A 19256-nucleotide genomic window follows, 5' to 3' on the forward strand; every position below is an offset into this window, starting at 1 on the left:
GGTAGAGCTCTCCTAAGGGCGTGGGCTCTCTCCCACTAGACTTGTGAGCCTGGCAGGCATTTCCATCCTAAACCTCCGGTCCCTGGTAAAAAGGGGACAATTACACTTCACTCAGAGGACTGTGCCGAAGACTCCTTGGGCTAATCTATGAAGTGTTAGCAGATTGCTTGGCACATGCCATGCCTGATTGATGATGATGATTTTTATCATGAAAATGCAGCCTTGAGGAGGAAAAGAGCTCCCCAAGGCACAATGTCCCAGCTCTAGCCTGGGAGTGGATGGTCATCCTTGAGTGAGTGTGAGGCGGTGACAGCAGTGGCCGGGAAGGCTTGTCTTTGCCCTCCCAGACGCCCGCCTCTCACCCTCCTGTTGCTCAGTCATTCTGGGTTGAGTGATGTGTGGTCCACATGGGCGGGTGGGGTCAGGCAGGTGGGGGCTGGGCTGGGCCCGGAGACTGACCCCGAGGGCTTACAGCCCAGTGCTTCGATCCGTGGCCCGCCTGAATCCCACCATGCCGCTGGAGGAGGGACTGCGGAGGGCCGTGCAGGAATGGCGGCGCTTGAGCAACCTTGACCGGATGATCCACTACGAGATGGCGGAAAAGTGAGTCAGCGTCCTGGGCCCAGGGGCTGCGTGGAGGGTGAGGCGAGTGGGTGAGGGCAGGGTCTGGCCGTGGGGGTGCTCATCAGAGAGGACAGAGGAGAAGGGCTGTCACCCAGCACAGGGGCCCCGCAGCCCAGGGGCCCTACTGTCCTCCAGAAACCCCGCCCTCACCTTGAGCGTTTGAGACTTCTGTCCTTCCTCCACCAGGATCTCTGCCTTCCCCTGATTTTGACCTACCCTTGCCTTGACATGAAGGTCTCAGGACGGGGCAAGGTGAAGCTGTGAGTCCAGTAGGGGTCCAACTCCGGCCATATGGGCTGGGCCGGGGAAAGAGCTCCACCCGCCAGCCTGCTGCTTCCTTAGTGGTGGGCGGCTGGCGGCCACTTAACATAGATTTGGGACCACCTCTGCTCATGAAAAGTGCCCTGAGTGGGTACCCTGGCATCCCTGAAGAGGCTGGGGAAGCCAGCTGTCGTCGGCCCAAGGGTCTCCGGCCCTTCCAGTGTTTGCTCCATGGTAATCCCCTTGGTGTAAGAAACAAAAGCAAACAAACGAGCGCCTCTCAGAGGAAGGGAAGGCCTCTCCTCTAAGCTCAGCATCCACATCGTCCAGCCTCTCCTGGGCCCTGTCTCCAGGTCTATGTTCCAGGACTCTCAGTCCTAGCCCAGTGTCCTGGATTCGGGCAAGGACCCCTGTGGGGAACACATGCCTGTTCCAGCCTCTGGCTGTCAGCCCTTCATGTGGTTCTGGATGGGGACGGGGGCATGAGGAGGGTGCCCCCTGGGTCAGCCATGTGTCCCGTTGACCTGGTTCAATTCAGCGACCTGGGTCTATGCTGTTGCATGCCCTCCAGTGCTGGTGAGGCAGGAAGGGTCCCAGATCTTGTTATCACTTCCAGGAGCAGCTCTCTGCTGTGGACAGCACCTCACAGGGCCTTGACGGCCCCAAGGCACATCCTCTCCCAGTGCCTCATTCTTGGCTGCCTCTGTTGGGCTCCAGAACCCAGGCCTTTTTCTCAGGGTGGCCTGTGCCTCCGTCACCCCCCAGGTTCATGGAATTTGCGGCCGAGGAGGAGACGCACATTCAGCATTTGCAGTGGATGCAGTGCGCGCAGGACCTGCCTCCTCCAGCCCCACCGAAGCTGGATCCTCGGGGGCCCCCAGCCCCGAAAGTGCGCCTTCAGCCAGGCACCCAGCTTCCCACTGGAGCTGAAGGCACAGGTAACAGGGGCCTAGGCTTGGCCACCGTCCCCATGTGGATCCTTTTCTTTCAAGACAGGGGCATTGGTCTTTCAACCAAAACAGCCACCGAGGCGGGGGGTGGGGGGGTGGGGTCTCAGCTGCCCCTTGTCACTACGGGGTATTGACTTGGTCAGTTTTGTAACTCCTCTCACACCTCCCTGTCAAAGGACCCCACACGAAGTCTGCCTAAGAAGTGGGCTTGATGGGGAGACCCCTAGAAAATTGGAGGTTCCCCACTTCCTTACTTGTGACTCTCTTAGATGACCCCCTAACCTCCCCTCTCCAACTGTGCATGAGGCTTCAGATGGTCCTGACCCCTCCCACACCCACATCAACGCCCCCCAAACAATGCCCTCACCAACGTGCGCTCGGTGGTCAGGAGGTGGACCGGGAGTCCCTCACCTTCCTTCCCTTCCTCCTGCTCTGCCTCAGCCTGTGCTCCCAGGATGTCCGGCCCCAGGGCCCAGCCCTCGCACCCGAAGCCACACAGATCCCAGCGGACCCCGGAGCCCAAGGCGCCCAAGGAGATTCCCCCTGAGACTGTGAGGGAGTATGTGGACAGGATGGAGGCGCTGGTGGGGCCCGTCCACTCAGCCAGAGGCAAGTCACATGCAGAATGTGGAAAGGACGGAAATGAGCTGAAGCAGGAAGAGGACGACACCTGCTTGGACCCGTGTCTCTTGAGCTACATTGACGAGCTGCGTTCCCGGGAAGACTCTGTCACCAAGGTAGGCTGGGCCTGGAGCCTGGGGTCTACAAGATGCCAGGGCATGGAACTCTCAGCACCCAAGATCTGGGTTCTGCTCAGGCCGATGGGACTTAAGCTCAGCTCCTTGTTCCTGAGCCCGGTGTTAGGGGAGGTTTACGCAGATGTATGTGTGTATATGTTTGTGTCTGTGTGTATGCCTTTGTGTGTCTGTGTATGTGCATCTGTATATGTGCTCTTTTGTGTGTGACTGTGTATGTGCATGTGTGTGTGTGTGTGTGTGTGTGTGCTGACCATCCCCGCCTTGTGGAGGAGAGTGGGGGTGGGTCTCTGCTTTTCACTTTCCCTCCTGGTCTTCTTGTGTCACAGGCCACTCCTGGCCAAGGATGCTCACAGCCTCTTCTTTCTGTCCCAGGTGGAGGCAGTCATTCACCCTCGATCCCTGGCAGAATTGTTTTCCCCAGACCCACAGCTGGATCTCTTGGCCCTTGCTGAGGAGCTGAAGCAGGAGGAAGGACTCACCCCTGAAGAAGTGAGCCAGGGGAGGGAGAGGGACACTTAGGGAGCCAGGGGACTCCAGGGGAGGGGGGACCCCAGGTGATCCAGGGGACAGGGGAAACCAGGTGGCCCAGGGGAGCCAGAGGAGGGAGGGATCGCAGGTAGAACAGGGGAGACAAGGGACACCCAGGAAGACCAGGGCACGGAGGGACCCCAGCGAGCAGGGGAGAGGTAGGGCCCCAGAACAGGAGGCCCACATGGCTCTGTCCGTCCCTTCCGTGCCTCGGAGGCCTGGCATGGGGAAGGGCCCTCTCTGGGGTGGGTGCAGCGCAGGGTGATAGGAAGGAGAGGATGGGGAGCCGGGAGCGGAGGGAAGGACACACAGCTGGGAATAAGGTGCAGGAGGATGGCAGGAATGCCACCGTGTCTGTATTTGGAGTCTAGTCCTGGGGTCACCCGTCCCCTCCTCCCCCCCCAGGGCCATTGTCCCACTGCCCAGTGCTCCTCCTCTCACACGTGCGAGTGGAGCTGTCACTGTCCTCCTCCCTCCTACCAGCTGGTGCAGAAACAACTCCTGGACTTGAAAGAGGACGACGGTGGGCCGGCAGCCCCGAGCCACAGTGCACCCGGAATGGGCTCAAGTCCATCTGAGTCCCACGCCGGCCAAGATGCCCAGAGGCACGACCAAGACCGCCATCGAGGGGTCAGTGATGAAGCCTGCCCAGCAGAGATTGATTGTGAGGCTCTTCATAGGCCCATCCGAACAGACACTGGCCCGTTCGTGCTCAGAGTCTTTGTTCCCTCTCGAGGACGTCAGGCTGGCAAGGGAGGCTGGACCCCAGGCTTTCCTCCTCAAGCTCCACCACCAGCTGCCCAGCTGACCCCTATCATTCGCCCAGTGAACTCTGGGCCATGGCCACATGGCACTTCCAGGGAGGGCCGCCTGGCCACCAACCAGTCCAACGCCTCGCAGGATGGCTCCTCTAACACCCAGAGAGAGTACAGTAACTTCCGACGTTGGCAGCGCTTCAAGCCCGTGGCCCGGAGACACTTTCACCTGAGTCCTGATGCAGAAGCTTTCTCCTGCTTTCTCATGTGAGTGCACGCTCAGGGGGTCCTGAGCTTATGGGAGCTTTTAGATAAAGAGGAACTGGGGATGGACTCGCACGTTAGGTTTCTAGGGATACTGGAAGGAAGGTGTGAGGGCGATGTCCATGCTATGAGAGGGCACATTGTCGGTCACATGGGTGGGCCTGCCAGTCCGTGACATCAGGACTGAAATGTGCCCTATCTCAACGGGCCCCACCACCCTGTGAGTCTGGCCAGCTTGCTCTTCCATGATTCTCATGGTAATATGGACTGAAGACTTGCAGTCAGAGAGGGTCGTGGTGTAAGGTGAGGAGCCAAGGAGTGGATGCCGCACTCTCCTGTGGTGCCGTGTCCTTCATACAGGACTTGAGCGTACATGACCAGGGGAGGTCACTTCAGAGGAGGGGGAGGAGCGCGGGGCCCAGGAGGGCGCTTTATGCATGCCTCCACTTCGTTGTGGAGAATTCCACTAGGAACAGGGTGATGGTAGAGCTCTCCTAAGGGCGTGGGCTCTCTCCCACTAGACTTGTGAGCCTGGCAGGCATTTCCATCCTAAACCTCCGGTCCCTGGTAAAAAGGGGACAATTACACTTCACTCAGAGGACTGTGCCGAAGACTCCTTGGGCTAATCTATGAAGTGTTAGCAGATTGCTTGGCACATGCCATGCCTGATTGATGATGATGATTTTTATCATGAAAATGCAGCCTTGAGGAGGAAAAGAGCTCCCCAAGGCACAATGTCCCAGCTCTAGCCTGGGAGTGGATGGTCATCCTTGAGTGAGTGTGAGGCGGTGACAGCAGTGGCCGGGAAGGCTTGTCTTTGCCCTCCCAGACGCCCGCCTCTCACCCTCCTGTTGCTCAGTCATTCTGGGTTGAGTGATGTGTGGTCCACATGGGCGGGTGGGGTCAGGCAGGTGGGGGCTGGGCTGGGCCCGGAGACTGACCCCGAGGGCTTACAGCCCAGTGCTTCGATCCGTGGCCCGCCTGAATCCCACCATGCCGCTGGAGGAGGGACTGCGGAGGGCCGTGCAGGAATGGCGGCGCTTGAGCAACCTTGACCGGATGATCCACTACGAGATGGCGGAAAAGTGAGTCAGCGTCCTGGGCCCAGGGGCTGCGTGGAGGGTGAGGCGAGTGGGTGAGGGCAGGGTCTGGCCGTGGGGGTGCTCATCAGAGAGGACAGAGGAGAAGGGCTGTCACCCAGCACAGGGGCCCCGCAGCCCAGGGGCCCTACTGTCCTCCAGAAACCCCGCCCTCACCTTGAGCGTTTGAGACTTCTGTCCTTCCTCCACCAGGATCTCTGCCTTCCCCTGATTTTGACCTACCCTTGCCTTGACATGAAGGTCTCAGGACGGGGCAAGGTGAAGCTGTGAGTCCAGTAGGGGTCCAACTCCGGCCATATGGGCTGGGCCGGGGAAAGAGCTCCACCCGCCAGCCTGCTGCTTCCTTAGTGGTGGGCGGCTGGCGGCCACTTAACATAGATTTGGGACCACCTCTGCTCATGAAAAGTGCCCTGAGTGGGTACCCTGGCATCCCTGAAGAGGCTGGGGAAGCCAGCTGTCGTCGGCCCAAGGGTCTCCGGCCCTTCCAGTGTTTGCTCCATGGTAATCCCCTTGGTGTAAGAAACAAAAGCAAACAAACGAGCGCCTCTCAGAGGAAGGGAAGGCCTCTCCTCTAAGCTCAGCATCCACATCGTCCAGCCTCTCCTGGGCCCTGTCTCCAGGTCTATGTTCCAGGACTCTCAGTCCTAGCCCAGTGTCCTGGATTCGGGCAAGGACCCCTGTGGGGAACACATGCCTGTTCCAGCCTCTGGCTGTCAGCCCTTCATGTGGTTCTGGATGGGGACGGGGGCATGAGGAGGGTGCCCCCTGGGTCAGCCATGTGTCCCGTTGACCTGGTTCAATTCAGCGACCTGGGTCTATGCTGTTGCATGCCCTCCAGTGCTGGTGAGGCAGGAAGGGTCCCAGATCTTGTTATCACTTCCAGGAGCAGCTCTCTGCTGTGGACAGCACCTCACAGGGCCTTGACGGCCCCAAGGCACATCCTCTCCCAGTGCCTCATTCTTGGCTGCCTCTGTTGGGCTCCAGAACCCAGGCCTTTTTCTCAGGGTGGCCTGTGCCTCCGTCACCCCCCAGGTTCATGGAATTTGCGGCCGAGGAGGAGACGCACATTCAGCATTTGCAGTGGATGCAGTGCGCGCAGGACCTGCCTCCTCCAGCCCCACCGAAGCTGGATCCTCGGGGGCCCCCAGCCCCGAAAGTGCGCCTTCAGCCAGGCACCCAGCTTCCCACTGGAGCTGAAGGCACAGGTAACAGGGGCCTAGGCTTGGCCACCGTCCCCATGTGGATCCTTTTCTTTCAAGACAGGGGCATTGGTCTTTCAACCAAAACAGCCACCGAGGCGGGGGGTGGGGGGGTGGGGTCTCAGCTGCCCCTTGTCACTACGGGGTATTGACTTGGTCAGTTTTGTAACTCCTCTCACACCTCCCTGTCAAAGGACCCCACACGAAGTCTGCCTAAGAAGTGGGCTTGATGGGGAGACCCCTAGAAAATTGGAGGTTCCCCACTTCCTTACTTGTGACTCTCTTAGATGACCCCCTAACCTCCCCTCTCCAACTGTGCATGAGGCTTCAGATGGTCCTGACCCCTCCCACACCCACATCAACGCCCCCCAAACAATGCCCTCACCAACGTGCGCTCGGTGGTCAGGAGGTGGACCGGGAGTCCCTCACCTTCCTTCCCTTCCTCCTGCTCTGCCTCAGCCTGTGCTCCCAGGATGTCCGGCCCCAGGGCCCAGCCCTCGCACCCGAAGCCACACAGATCCCAGCGGACCCCGGAGCCCAAGGCGCCCAAGGAGATTCCCCCTGAGACTGTGAGGGAGTATGTGGACAGGATGGAGGCGCTGGTGGGGCCCGTCCACTCAGCCAGAGGCAAGTCACATGCAGAATGTGGAAAGGACGGAAATGAGCTGAAGCAGGAAGAGGACGACACCTGCTTGGACCCGTGTCTCTTGAGCTACATTGACGAGCTGCGTTCCCGGGAAGACTCTGTCACCAAGGTAGGCTGGGCCTGGAGCCTGGGGTCTACAAGATGCCAGGGCATGGAACTCTCAGCACCCAAGATCTGGGTTCTGCTCAGGCCGATGGGACTTAAGCTCAGCTCCTTGTTCCTGAGCCCGGTGTTAGGGGAGGTTTACGCAGATGTATGTGTGTATATGTTTGTGTCTGTGTGTATGCCTTTGTGTGTCTGTGTATGTGCATCTGTATATGTGCTCTTTTGTGTGTGACTGTGTATGTGCATGTGTGTGTGTGTGTGTGTGTGTGTGTGTGTGCTGACCATCCCCGCCTTGTGGAGGAGAGTGGGGGTGGGTCTCTGCTTTTCACTTTCCCTCCTGGTCTTCTTGTGTCACAGGCCACTCCTGGCCAAGGATGCTCACAGCCTCTTCTTTCTGTCCCAGGTGGAGGCAGTCATTCACCCTCGATCCCTGGCAGAATTGTTTTCCCCAGACCCACAGCTGGATCTCTTGGCCCTTGCTGAGGAGCTGAAGCAGGAGGAAGGACTCACCCCTGAAGAAGTGAGCCAGGGGAGGGAGAGGGACACTTAGGGAGCCAGGGGACTCCAGGGGAGGGGGGGCCCCAGGTGATCCAGGGGACAGGGGAAACCAGGTGGCCCAGGGGAGCCAGAGGAGGGAGGGATCGCAGGTAGAACAGGGGAGACAAGGGACACCCAGGAAGACCAGGGCACGGAGGGACCCCAGCGAGCAGGGGAGAGGTAGGGCCCCAGAACAGGAGGCCCACATGGCTCTGTCCGTCCCTTCCGTGCCTCGGAGGCCTGGCATGGGGAAGGGCCCTCTCTGGGGTGGGTGCAGCGCAGGGTGATAGGAAGGAGAGGATGGGGAGCCGGGAGCGGAGGGAAGGACACACAGCTGGGAATAAGGTGCAGGAGGATGGCAGGAATGCCACCGTGTCTGTATTTGGAGTCTAGTCCTGGGGTCACCCGTCCCCTCCTCCCCCCCAGGGCCATTGTCCCACTGCCCAGTGCTCCTCCTCTCACACGTGCGAGTGGAGCTGTCACTGTCCTCCTCCCTCCTACCAGCTGGTGCAGAAACAACTCCTGGACTTGAAAGAGGACGACGGTGGGCCGGCAGCCCCGAGCCACAGTGCACCCGGAATGGGCTCAAGTCCATCTGAGTCCCACGCCGGCCAAGATGCCCAGAGGCACGACCAAGACCGCCATCGAGGGGTCAGTGATGAAGCCTGCCCAGCAGAGATTGATTGTGAGGCTCTTCATAGGCCCATCCGAACAGACACTGGCCCGTTCAGGCCCAAAGTCTTTGTTCCCTCTCGAGGACGTCAGGAGGTCTCTCCATTTCGGGCCGGACGGCCCTGTCCTCCCCAGGGTCAAAGGCACACTGGCCCTCTACTGGGACCGAGGGATGCGTCTGTTCTCAGAGGGGCATCTCCCGTTCGGGAGGCCCGAGGGCCCAGGGACGCGTCCAGTGAGGACAAGGAGGCGCTCCCCAGCCTGGCCTCCCTCTTGGCCTCTCTGCAGAGCCTGCCGCCTTGCGGGCTGTCCCAGACACCTGCCCCTGCCACAGGCCTGGCCTCCCCTGGAGGTTGGGGGGCCCAGAGTGCTCCCCAGGCCCCCTCCCCTCAGAGAAGAGGCCCCAGCCCAGCTCCACCAGCCGCTCCCAAGTCGAGGAAGCGGGCTCTGTGTGGGCGCCCAGCCGCTGCTGAGAAGCTGCCCATCCCCGGGGCTGGCCACGGGGTCTCTAAGAGGCCAGCCTTGGCTCTGGGGCTGGCTTGCCCCTCACAGCCGAGAAAGAGAAAGCGTGACCCGTCTGTCACAGAGAAGAGGAGGAAGAAGAAGAGGAAGCACTGCAGCCAGTAGGGAACAGCCGGGCCGGCCCTCCAGGGCGAGCCCCCCAGGGCGGCCCCCAGGGGAGCCTAGGGGCTCCTCCTCACCCCAGCGCTGATCCTGGGATTGTGGGGGGTTAGGGAGGTGGGGGAGGTGGGTGTGGGCAGGACCTTTGGAGTGATGTATGAAAATTGTGAATAAAGATAGTTTTGGTGGGAAATGCTCTCAGGCCACTGTCATCTTCTTCGTGTGGAGCTGCTCCACAGAGAGCGATCCTGAGAGGAAGGAAGGGTGAGGGAGGTCACAGGAGCTATGGATCTACAGGTGGCCAAACCTTTCCTCCACATAGACAAGGACTCCTCAGGCTGCCCCTGGGAACGCACAGCTCTCACTTTCCCCAGGGACCCCCTCACCATCCGCTTCTCTAAAGCCTGCTTGGCTAGGGGCCTTCTGGGGCATCTGTACCATCTTCTGCATCCCTGAACCATCTGGGGAGGGAGAGCTGCTTTTGTGCCTCTCAGCCCTCTGGACACTAACCAGTTTCTAGGACGGAGCCTGGAGACGGCCCTTGTCTTTATGAAGCTGCTCTCTGCTTCCCTGAAGTGGCCAGGCGATGGCGCTGGAGTGACCCTCCGCTCATCCAGGGTTTCCTGTGGGGGTGGCCTGACCAGACAGGAAAAGTCTTGGCCATGGGGACAGGACTGTCTGCCTCGTCATAGCGGGAGCGTTCTCTAGTCCCACTGGGATTATTGCAATGTGGAGAGTGGTTGAGGCAGCTACCTCTTAATCCCAGTGAGGATGCAACGAGGGGAATGGGCGCGGGGAAATTCATGGGGCACCCGTTACAGGTGTGTCTAAGGGAAACGACAGTTGGGCCCCTTTGTGGAACTTGTGGGATTTCTGTGCAGCAGCATCTCTTTCAACTGAGGGAGGAGGACCCATCTGGCTGTGGCTGTGGGGACTGGCCTTAGGGGCCTAGGGGTGTGCAAAGACACCCCAGAACTACTGTCCCTTCCCTTTCCACCCATGGCTGGACATGTGTGTGTATTGGTATCAACACTGATTTGTATTCCCATAGAAAACAGTTCCTCCTGACAAACTATGACCGTGTTTCACAAGAACAGCTTGCTCACAGGGGCAGCAGGGGTGGGGGAGAGGTGTCTGCGGCCCCAGATCTGGGTGGGAGCTGGGATCCATGCTGAGGAGTGTGGAGGCCTCAGTCACCGTCCTGCGGTTGCCGGCAGAGACTTCGAATCATCAGAGCAGGGGAAATGACCCGCTCATAAGGGTGAGACGAGCAAACAATGAGGGGCAGGGAGCACACCCCTGCTGTTTCCCTGAACTGCCCCCCCTCGCAGCCTGCTTAGCCCCCGTCATGGCCTGTGCTGGCCCACCTCTGAAGCCCCTTCCTCCTAATGCACTCAGATGCTCTGATCCTTTGTGGACCGCCCTGGGCCTCACCCCCCCCCCGCCTCCTTCCCTGCTGGCCAAAGCCTCTTCTCCCGGTTCTGAGTTCTGATTCCTTCCCCAGGACCCAGGCGGAGGTTGGGACAGCAGAGACTCCCTAATTCTCCCTCCTCCTCCCTGAGATCTTGACAATCACCTTTGTATGTTTCTATGATTTTAACTACTGTAGATACTTCATGTGAGTGGCTATGATATGTCCTTTGATGAGTGGCTTATTTCACTTAGCATAATGTCTTAGAGGTTTATCCATGTTGTAGCATGAGACATGGTTTCCTTTTATTTCAAGGAAGGAAATATTTCCTTGTGTTTATAGACCCCATTATCCCTTCATCTGTTGATGGACATTTGGGTTTCTTCACGTCTTGGGTATTTTGGATAATGCTACGACGAATGCGGGTGTGCAAATATCTCTTTGAGATCCTGCTTTGAATTCTTTTGGATACATACCCAGAAGTGGGACTGCTGGATCACATGGTAGTTATATTTTTAATTTTTTGAGGAAACTTCATATTGTTTTCCATAAGGGTTGTCCCATCTTACACCTCTCACCAACAATGAGAAAGATAGCCACCATCAAGAACTTGGTATATATCCATCTTATAAAAATGTTTATGCTTTTAGCAGAGTTGTAGATAATCAAAATTATGTATAATAACAATATTTTTGGTTATATATGGTGTCATGTAAATCATATTGCCTTTGGCTTCTTCTTTCAACATTCTTACTTTAAGAAAAATGGATATATTAGATGTTCTTTAATTTTTTAATTATTTGTAATTTTGCATTGTATGCATACATTAAAAATAATTTATCAGTTCCCTTGTTGGTGAACTTTTATAAATTATAATGTGACAGGGTAATCAGTTCCAGAGGAAAAGTTTTTCCTTTCAGAACTTTGAGTATTTATTCCATCGAATATGGTTTTTGTTACTGTTTTTTTCAAATTATGCCATCAATACACCCTTTCATGGTGGGTGATCAGTTTCCTTGCTAATTGTTTTTTGGAAGACTGTCTGTTGTCTTTTGTGTTCTCCAGTTTCTTGACGTGTGATTAGTTTCAGGTTAAAAAGAATGTATCCTCCATGTGATCTATTTTGCTTCATTAACTGATAATACACATTCTTCATCTCATCTAGAACATAATATTATCTTTTTCATATGTTACTTCTACTCATTCTCTCCTGTCTCTACTTCTAGAACCTTGGATATATGTATATTAGACCATCTTATATATTCTCTGTGTCTTCATCAGCTTGGATGGCTATAACAAAATGCCATAGACCTGGTGGCTTGAAAAACAGACGGTAATTTCTTAACAGTTCTGAAGGTTGGAAGTCCAAGATCAAGGTGCCATATTCAGTTCCTGGTGAGAGCTCTCTTCCTACTTTTCAGATGGTTGTCTTCTTACCGCGTCCTCACGTGGCAGAGAGAAAGAGGGATCTCTCTTGTGTCTTTTCTTTTAAGGGCACTAAACCCATTATGAAAGCTCCATTCCCATGCCCTAATTACCTCCCAAAGGCCCTGTCCCCAAATACATTGAAGGGTAGGGCTTCAACATAAGAATTGGTGGGGGGGATATACGTCCATAGCATTCTGCCCCTGGGACCCCAAATTCGTGTCCTTATTGTATGCAAAATACATTCATTCTACCCCAACAGCCTCAAAAGCCTTAACTCATTCCAACATCAACTGTAAAATTTAAAGTCCAAAGTCTGATCTAAACACCATCTAAATCACATATGGGTGAAACTGGAGGTCCTATTCATCCTGAGGCAAAATTCCTCTGTAGCTGTAAATCTGTGACAAACAAACAAGTTAAGTGTTTCCAAATACGATGCTGGGACTGGCATAGAATAGACAGCCCTACTCCAAAAGGCAGAAACAGGAAAGAAGGAAGGGGTGACAGTTTCCAAGCTAGTCCAGAGCCTAGCAAGGCCAATCCCATTAGATCTTAAGGAACGAGAATAACCCTCTTTAGTTTGATGCTTTGCCCTCCAGGCCCGCTGGGGTGGCAGCATCATCCCCACAGCTCGGTGGGGCAGCCCCACTCCTTCAGCTTGGTGGGGTGCCACCCACACTGCAGCTCTCTGTAGGGCCCCCACCTACACCATGACTCTCTGTGAGGGCGACAATCTCACACTTTGAAACTGAGGCCCCCTGGGCCTGTGGTGGGATTGACAGACCCGATGACCTCGGAATCACCTTTGGGGTCCTTCTTCCCTTTTCGTCAAGAGGAGTACACATTCACAGCCAAATGGCTCTAGTCTCCCATTCTGTAGAATCCAAGAATTCTGACAGCCTTCCTCATTCTGCCTGGCTTTCTCTGTCCCCTTTAGTTCAAACTGGCAGTGTCCCTTCTCTACTCCTGGCCTCTGCTGAGATGACTAATTAAATTAATATCACACCTATGATCTCTCCTTCAAAGGGTTGCTCAGCTGCACCCTTAGAGTTTCTTCAGAACAAGCTTTCTCACTTTCAAATATGGATAGGCTGAGAAGTTTCCAAATCTCTAAGTTCTGATTTCTTTTTGCTTAACAATTTGGTCTTCAATTTATCTTTCTCCTGATGTGTTTTACTAGGAGCGGTGATGAGGAACCAAGCTACTTCTTCCAAACTTTGTTCAGAGATGTCCTCAGATGAATATTCAATTTCATCATTTACAAGGTCTACCTTCCCAAAAACGCTAGAACACAGTTCAGTCAAGTTCTTTGCCACTTTATAATAAGAATTGCCTCTCCTCCAATTTCTAATAATGTGTTCCTCATTTCTGTTGGAGACCTCACCAGAATAGCATCTAACGTCCATATTTCTGTCTGTTCATGATTATTTCTGTATTCTCTACAAAGATGGAGACTTTCTCTCCAGTGTGCCTCTTTGCTTTCTGAGCCATCACCAGAATCACTTTGAATAGGTATAGGCTGAAAGGACTTTATGGCGATTTCAGCTCTTTTTTAGCATGCACTTCAAATCTCTTTCAGCCTTTACCTACTATCCAATTCCAAGGCCACTTCCACATATTTAGGTATTTGCTACTTCTTGGTACTAAAATATGTCTTAGCTCAAAGGGCTATAACAAACCACCACAGACTGGGTGGCTTAAACAAAAGACGTATATTTCTCACAGTTCTGGAGGCTGCAAAGTCCAAAATCAAGCCACCAGCAGACTCTAGGTCCATAGATTTCTCATTCATAATTTCTGACCGTTTCTTTTCTGTGCTACATTTTAGCTAATTTTTCACATCTATCATCCATGTCATCCACTTCCTCTTTATAAGTATCTGATCTAACTTTTTCCCACTCCCTTTGATATACAGATGTGTGATGTTTGTATGTTGAATTTCATCATCCACTATAAAATATTCAATTTCAATGGTCAAGATTTACTAACATCAATCATTTTTACTGTTGAAGACAGAACATTCTTAACTGGAACTGGCACTGTTAATACAAGTGTATGATAGTGAATACAAGCCCAACTAGTACAGTTTGGTGCTACTCCTTGATCTGGGTTAAGGTGCCAGCACTTCTGCCACCTTTGCTTTTGCACCATCAGTACCTATGTCAACACAATTGTTCCAGAGTAAATCATGAGATTAAAAAAGTTTCACCAACAGTTTGAATATTACAGCATAATGTTGTTTGTGATCAAGCGTGAAGATCGTCAATATTATCTAGTGCTAGTACTAGACAAATTCAAGGAAAACGGCAAACCCAGTCATTTTTTGTTTTCTTTTCCATGTGAAAAGCTGTAAGCAACATGTTTTTGCCCTTTAAAGGGCTCATATGTCTCTGTTTAAAATATTCCATTCCTCTCTCTCTCTTTTCAAATTCATTAATTGATTTATTTGTTTTTAGCTGCGTTGGGTCTTCGTTGCTGTGCGCAGGCTTTCTCTAGTCGCGGTGAGCAGGCTTCTCATTGCGGTGGCTTCTCTTGTTGCGGAGCACGGGCTCTAGGCGCGCGGGCGTCAGTAGTCGTGGCATACGGGCTCAGTAGTCGTAGTTCGTGGGCTCTAGAGCGCAGGCTCAGTAATTGTGGAGCACGGGCTTAGTTGCTCGGCGGCATGTGGGATCTTCCCAGACCAGGGATCAAACCCATGTCCCCTGCATTGGCAGGCGGATTCCCAACCACTGCGCCACCAGGGAAGTCCCAATTCCTCTCTCTTTAAACATAAAGTGATTGGACTTAAAGCAGTGCTTAAAGTTTACCGGTACTATAATCCTTGTTCAAAATTGCTCTGTGGCATAAGCCACAATGCAGTGAATTGTTGACACCTCCAAATCCCAGGGAGGCCCGTGAGTGCTCTCTCAGGAGGAAATTGAGGTCAGGTGTATCTGATGGCCTGTGTGCTCTCTGTGCTCCTGGTGATATGTGGGGGCTTTCAAGTGAGTGCAGTGGGTAGACTCATGGACTCTTAGTCTTGGCTGGGGGAGACAGCACTGTCGGGTTTATGTTTCCACATTTGCCTCCTTTTGTGTTGCCTTTCTCCCAGTTGCATTTAGCCTGATGAGAGGGAAGGAGGAGATGTCGGTAGCTGAGCAGGTGGTTCTCCAGGAGCAAATGTCAGGGACGGTTGTGTGGGCAAGATCCCTAGGCCCCGTCCTGGCAATCTTGCTGTGCACTGAGCAGTCCAGATGAATCGGGTCCTTGACCAGAAGTCCATGAAACTTTTGGCGATCTGGGCAAAATTTGGGATCTGAGGATGGGCTCAGAAATTTCAGCAAGGAGTTGGCGGTATCTTACCCTCGGGCTGTTTAAGAGCCCCTGGTTTTGAATGGCATGAAGCACCAGAGAGCCTTTGATAACATTCTATACAGCTGTCCTGTGTGTGGCCCTCCAGCAGCAAACCTTCTCTGCTGTGACCTCAGGGCAGGCCCCATCCCCCCCCCCCCCCCCCCGCCCCGAGGCTCCTGCCCTGTGAAACACGAGGGTGTAAGGCAGGCTGCTTGTCAGTGCTGGGCTCCTGGCTTGCCTGACGCAAAGTATCGAGCATCTGTTCACCTTGTGCGGGTGCCCTTCCCAGAATCAATGGGCTCACAGCCCAGACATTTATGCTGAGTCTGGGGGCAGCTGTGCCCTGAGAAGCCATGTCTTGTCACATGGCCCAGGGAGCACCTCCTCAACAGACCACACTTATCATATGGGCCTCCTGCTCTTGTGCCCTCTTGTTTTGTTCTGAGGCAGGTGGTTGTGATGGCCAGTACTGTGGGGTCTTGTGATCTCAGAGCAGACACTGGAGGCTGACTGACCCCACAGAGGTGGACAAGGATGTGGGCTCAGGCGACGGGTCCTTTCTTGGGTTTCTGCCTCTCCTCCCTGACTCCTGACCCTTGCTCTCAAAAGCTCACCTTTCTGTTGTAGTTGCCTCACCAGGGGGCAGTGACGGGCTTTGCCCCGCTGAACTATACCCTCGGGGTAGGTGGCCACAGCCTGGCTTGTCACACACTGGGGAAATCCTACACTGGGGAAGTCAGGATTGTGCCTTGCTGGGCTTGGAACCCAGGTAGAAAGGTAGATGGTGTGGGTCTGAGGGACTGATGCCCCAGCCCCAGGGCAGGTGACTTCTCCTGGGAGAGGTTGCCCATGGCCCCCTTTGGCCCCTCGACCCTGCAGAGGTGCCGATACACGCCCCCTGCAGGCCACAGCCTCTGTGCATAGGATCTGCCCCAGTATCACATGAGAAGCCGGGGCCAGGAGCCTCGCTCTCTCGGAGAGCAGCTGGTCATCCCACACTGAGGGGCGTCTTCTCGGACACAGGGCACATAGCTGACCTGCAACTGACATATGGACTCTTCCCTGGGCTTTACCCCTGAATTTACCTCCATTCTTGTCTCCTGTCTCACGGCCCCTGCCTTTTCCCCCAGACACCGAGGTCTCCAGGCTTGGGTGGAGTATGGCATGTTGTCAAGCTCAGTGGTGTCCACCTCACCAGCCCACTGGAATCAAGCCCCAGGGAGCCTTTGAGAGAGCAAGACCAAGGACTTTAAGAAGACTACGGTTAATGTTAAGGAGCAGAGATTGTAAGATGAGGAACTTCACTAGTGTTTTTCAATCCGTAAGAAGAAGGAAATAGAAATTGCAGAATTGAAACTTGCACAGACATCAAGAAATAATAGTTTACAGGCCTCAAGAAATAATAGTTTAACAAATGCCCCATTCACAGAATCAAGGAAATGAGCACCATCCACAGGGTGTGCAAACGAGGTGCCTAATCCCAGGAGCAGCATGGCCACGGCTCGGCTGAGAGCGAGGCATGTGCTGGGCAAGCTTTTGTATGTAATGTTCACCAAAGGGAACCTTGGCCAGTGATACCAGGGAAAGGCTATCATGGTGAAGGCCCACTCATCTCCACCACCCTCAACTTGAATCAAAGTATTGGCTGAAGAAACAGACTTGACAGAGACTTTGGCCACCTGGCCTGGGTTCTCCCTACAAAATGTCATGTTCCTCCAAGAACAGGGCAAGGAGTCACAGTTGTCCGAATCACAGACGGCATATCTTAACGGCACAGCTATTACAAATGTGCACCTTTGTTTGAAGCGAATCGTTAAGTGGTGGGTAGGGAGTGATGTGTTCCAGGGAGGATTTGGGCCCTCTGGCTTGCAGGTGACCCTCTTATCAGACAGGGCAATTCTGCCAATAACTCATCACTGCCTTCATTCCTCAGGTGGTAGGGATACAAAGGGATTAAAAGGGATGCGGGCAGAGGACAGCCCTCACTGATAGCACAGAGCCATCACCTACTGTCTCCTCAACTCCTCTGCCCATATAGCCACCGAGGGTGCCAGCTGCTTGCTTTCACAGAAGCTGTTGATAGCACACCATCATCCAAGGAGTTCTTGAGCACCAACTTTGCACTACTCAGCAGCATAATGGAGAAATCAAGGATGGTCCATGGAAATAGCTAAGGGTCTTGTTTTAGGGCAAACGAGCTTATTCTGCAATATGTGCTTCTTAGTTAATTGGGGTTCGAATGTCCTTTCTTGTATGAAATGATGTTGACAATATTTGGAAAATAAAAGGTTGGCCACCCCATGAGAAACTATGCTTTTATCTGAGTGGGGTTGGGGAGCAAGAGGGAGTAATGAAAATTTTGGTTGTTGAAGTAGTGACAGGGCAGGGCTAACCTGTTCAAGACTGCCTCCCTGCAGGAGGAAGGCCGGCCTTCCTCAAGACTTCATGGACACTACCCATAGCCAGGGCTTAAGGCTGTCATAGCTGGTGACTCATCCACGGGCCTACTGAGCAATACAGCTGCAACCGCAGCTTGGCTCAGCCCTGACCAGCAGGAGAGAGGCTGGGCCTCCCTCAGCCTGACTGCTCGTTCCATGGAGAGGGACTGGACCTGGGTCCTGTGTGTCCCAGTGCTGGTCCTAGTTCCTGCCCACACGGGACCTGGGCTTCCCTGATTCTGCAATAGAAACACCAGAGCCCAAAGTTTGGGTCCCTCTCCTGGACCCTGGATCCCTACTGGATCCCTGTGTGCTGGCCCAGAACAAAGTGTGTAGTGGGGACCCACAAACTCCCCACTATTCCTGTGACTGTGAACTGCCCCTGATAAACATGGCTCCAGCAGCCAGGGTTACATATTTTTAGGGAACTCTCTTATGGTTACAAGTGCAAAAGACTGAGAACTACTATGTAAAACTAATATTTGAAAACTTCACTCCAGTGATATTTGAAGAACCTCTATAAAATAACTAAACAAACACAATCGCATTTTATTCCACTGTGTCCACAGTCTAACCTTTAAATTGTATAAAAATGAGAACAAGAAGTAGAATGCCTCCAAACATTTGGAAATTAAGATGCACACTTCTAAATGATCCATGGTTAAAGAGGAATTTCAAGGAAAAATTTTAAGATAAATAGAACTGAGTGAAAATGAAAATACAACACATAAAATGTGGAAGGATCCAGATAAAACACTATTAAGAGGGAAACGAATGGCACTAAATGCTTATAATAGAAAAGAGGGAAGGTCTCAGATCAATAATCTAAGCTTTCACACACGGAAACGGGAAAAAAATTGCACAATAAAATCAACACACGAAGAAGGAAGCAAATAACAATACACTCTGATCAACTGGAGTCTATTCTCGGAACACAAGCTTGGTTTACTATTCAGAAATCATCAGCGTAATGTGCCATATTAATAGATTGAAGAAGAAAATCTACATGGCCACATCAATTAATGAAGAAAAAGCATTTGATGAACTTCAACACACATTCATGTCAGAAACTCCCAGAAATCAAGAAATAGAAGGGCTCTACTTCAACCCAGTAAAGAATATCTACAAAAAACCGACAGTGAACATCATACTTAATGGTGAGAGAATGAATGTTTTCCTCCTAAATTCAAAAGAAGGCCAGAATGTCCTCTTTCATCTCTCCTTTTCAACTTAGTACTGTAGGTACTAGTCAGTACAGCATGGCAAGAAAAAGAAAGAAAGACACACAGATTAGAAAGGAAGAAATATTACTGTCCATACTCATGGATAGCATGACTGTCTGCATAGAAAATTCCAAGAAATCTCTAAGAAGCAATTACTAAGTGGCAATTACTTTAACAAAGTCTCAGGATACAAGATCAACACAAAAACATTAGTCATATTTCCAAATATTAACAATGAACAACTGGAAACCAAAACTAAAAACACAATGCCGGGGCTTCCCTGGTGGCGCAGTGGTTGAGAATCTGCCTGCCAATGCAGGGGACACGGTTTTTTTTTGTTTGTTTGTTTGTTTTTGTTTTTTTTTAATTTTAATAATATAGTTTATTTAACCCAAAGTATATC

The 19256-nt window shown here is 53.0% G+C and overlaps 1 protein-coding gene across 1 annotated transcript in view; it reads left to right on the plus strand.

The window, feature by feature from the left end:
- Window positions 1-9026, plus strand: part of LOC132367728 (NUT family member 2F-like) — a 30697-nt gene extending 21671 nt beyond the window's left edge. The window contains exons 16-19 of the mRNA XM_059926312.1: window positions 475-603; window positions 2305-2572; window positions 2966-3082; window positions 8232-9026. Coding sequence (XP_059782295.1) covers window positions 475-603; window positions 2305-2572; window positions 2966-3082; window positions 8232-9026 — 1309 coding nt within the window. The remainder of the gene's footprint in view (window positions 1-474; window positions 604-2304; window positions 2573-2965; window positions 3083-8231) is intronic.
- Window positions 9027-19256: the final 10230 nt, after the last annotated feature.

This window comes from Balaenoptera ricei, chromosome 6 (genome assembly GCF_028023285.1).
Source record: "Balaenoptera ricei isolate mBalRic1 chromosome 6, mBalRic1.hap2, whole genome shotgun sequence".
NCBI lineage: Eukaryota > Metazoa > Chordata > Mammalia > Artiodactyla > Balaenopteridae > Balaenoptera > Balaenoptera ricei.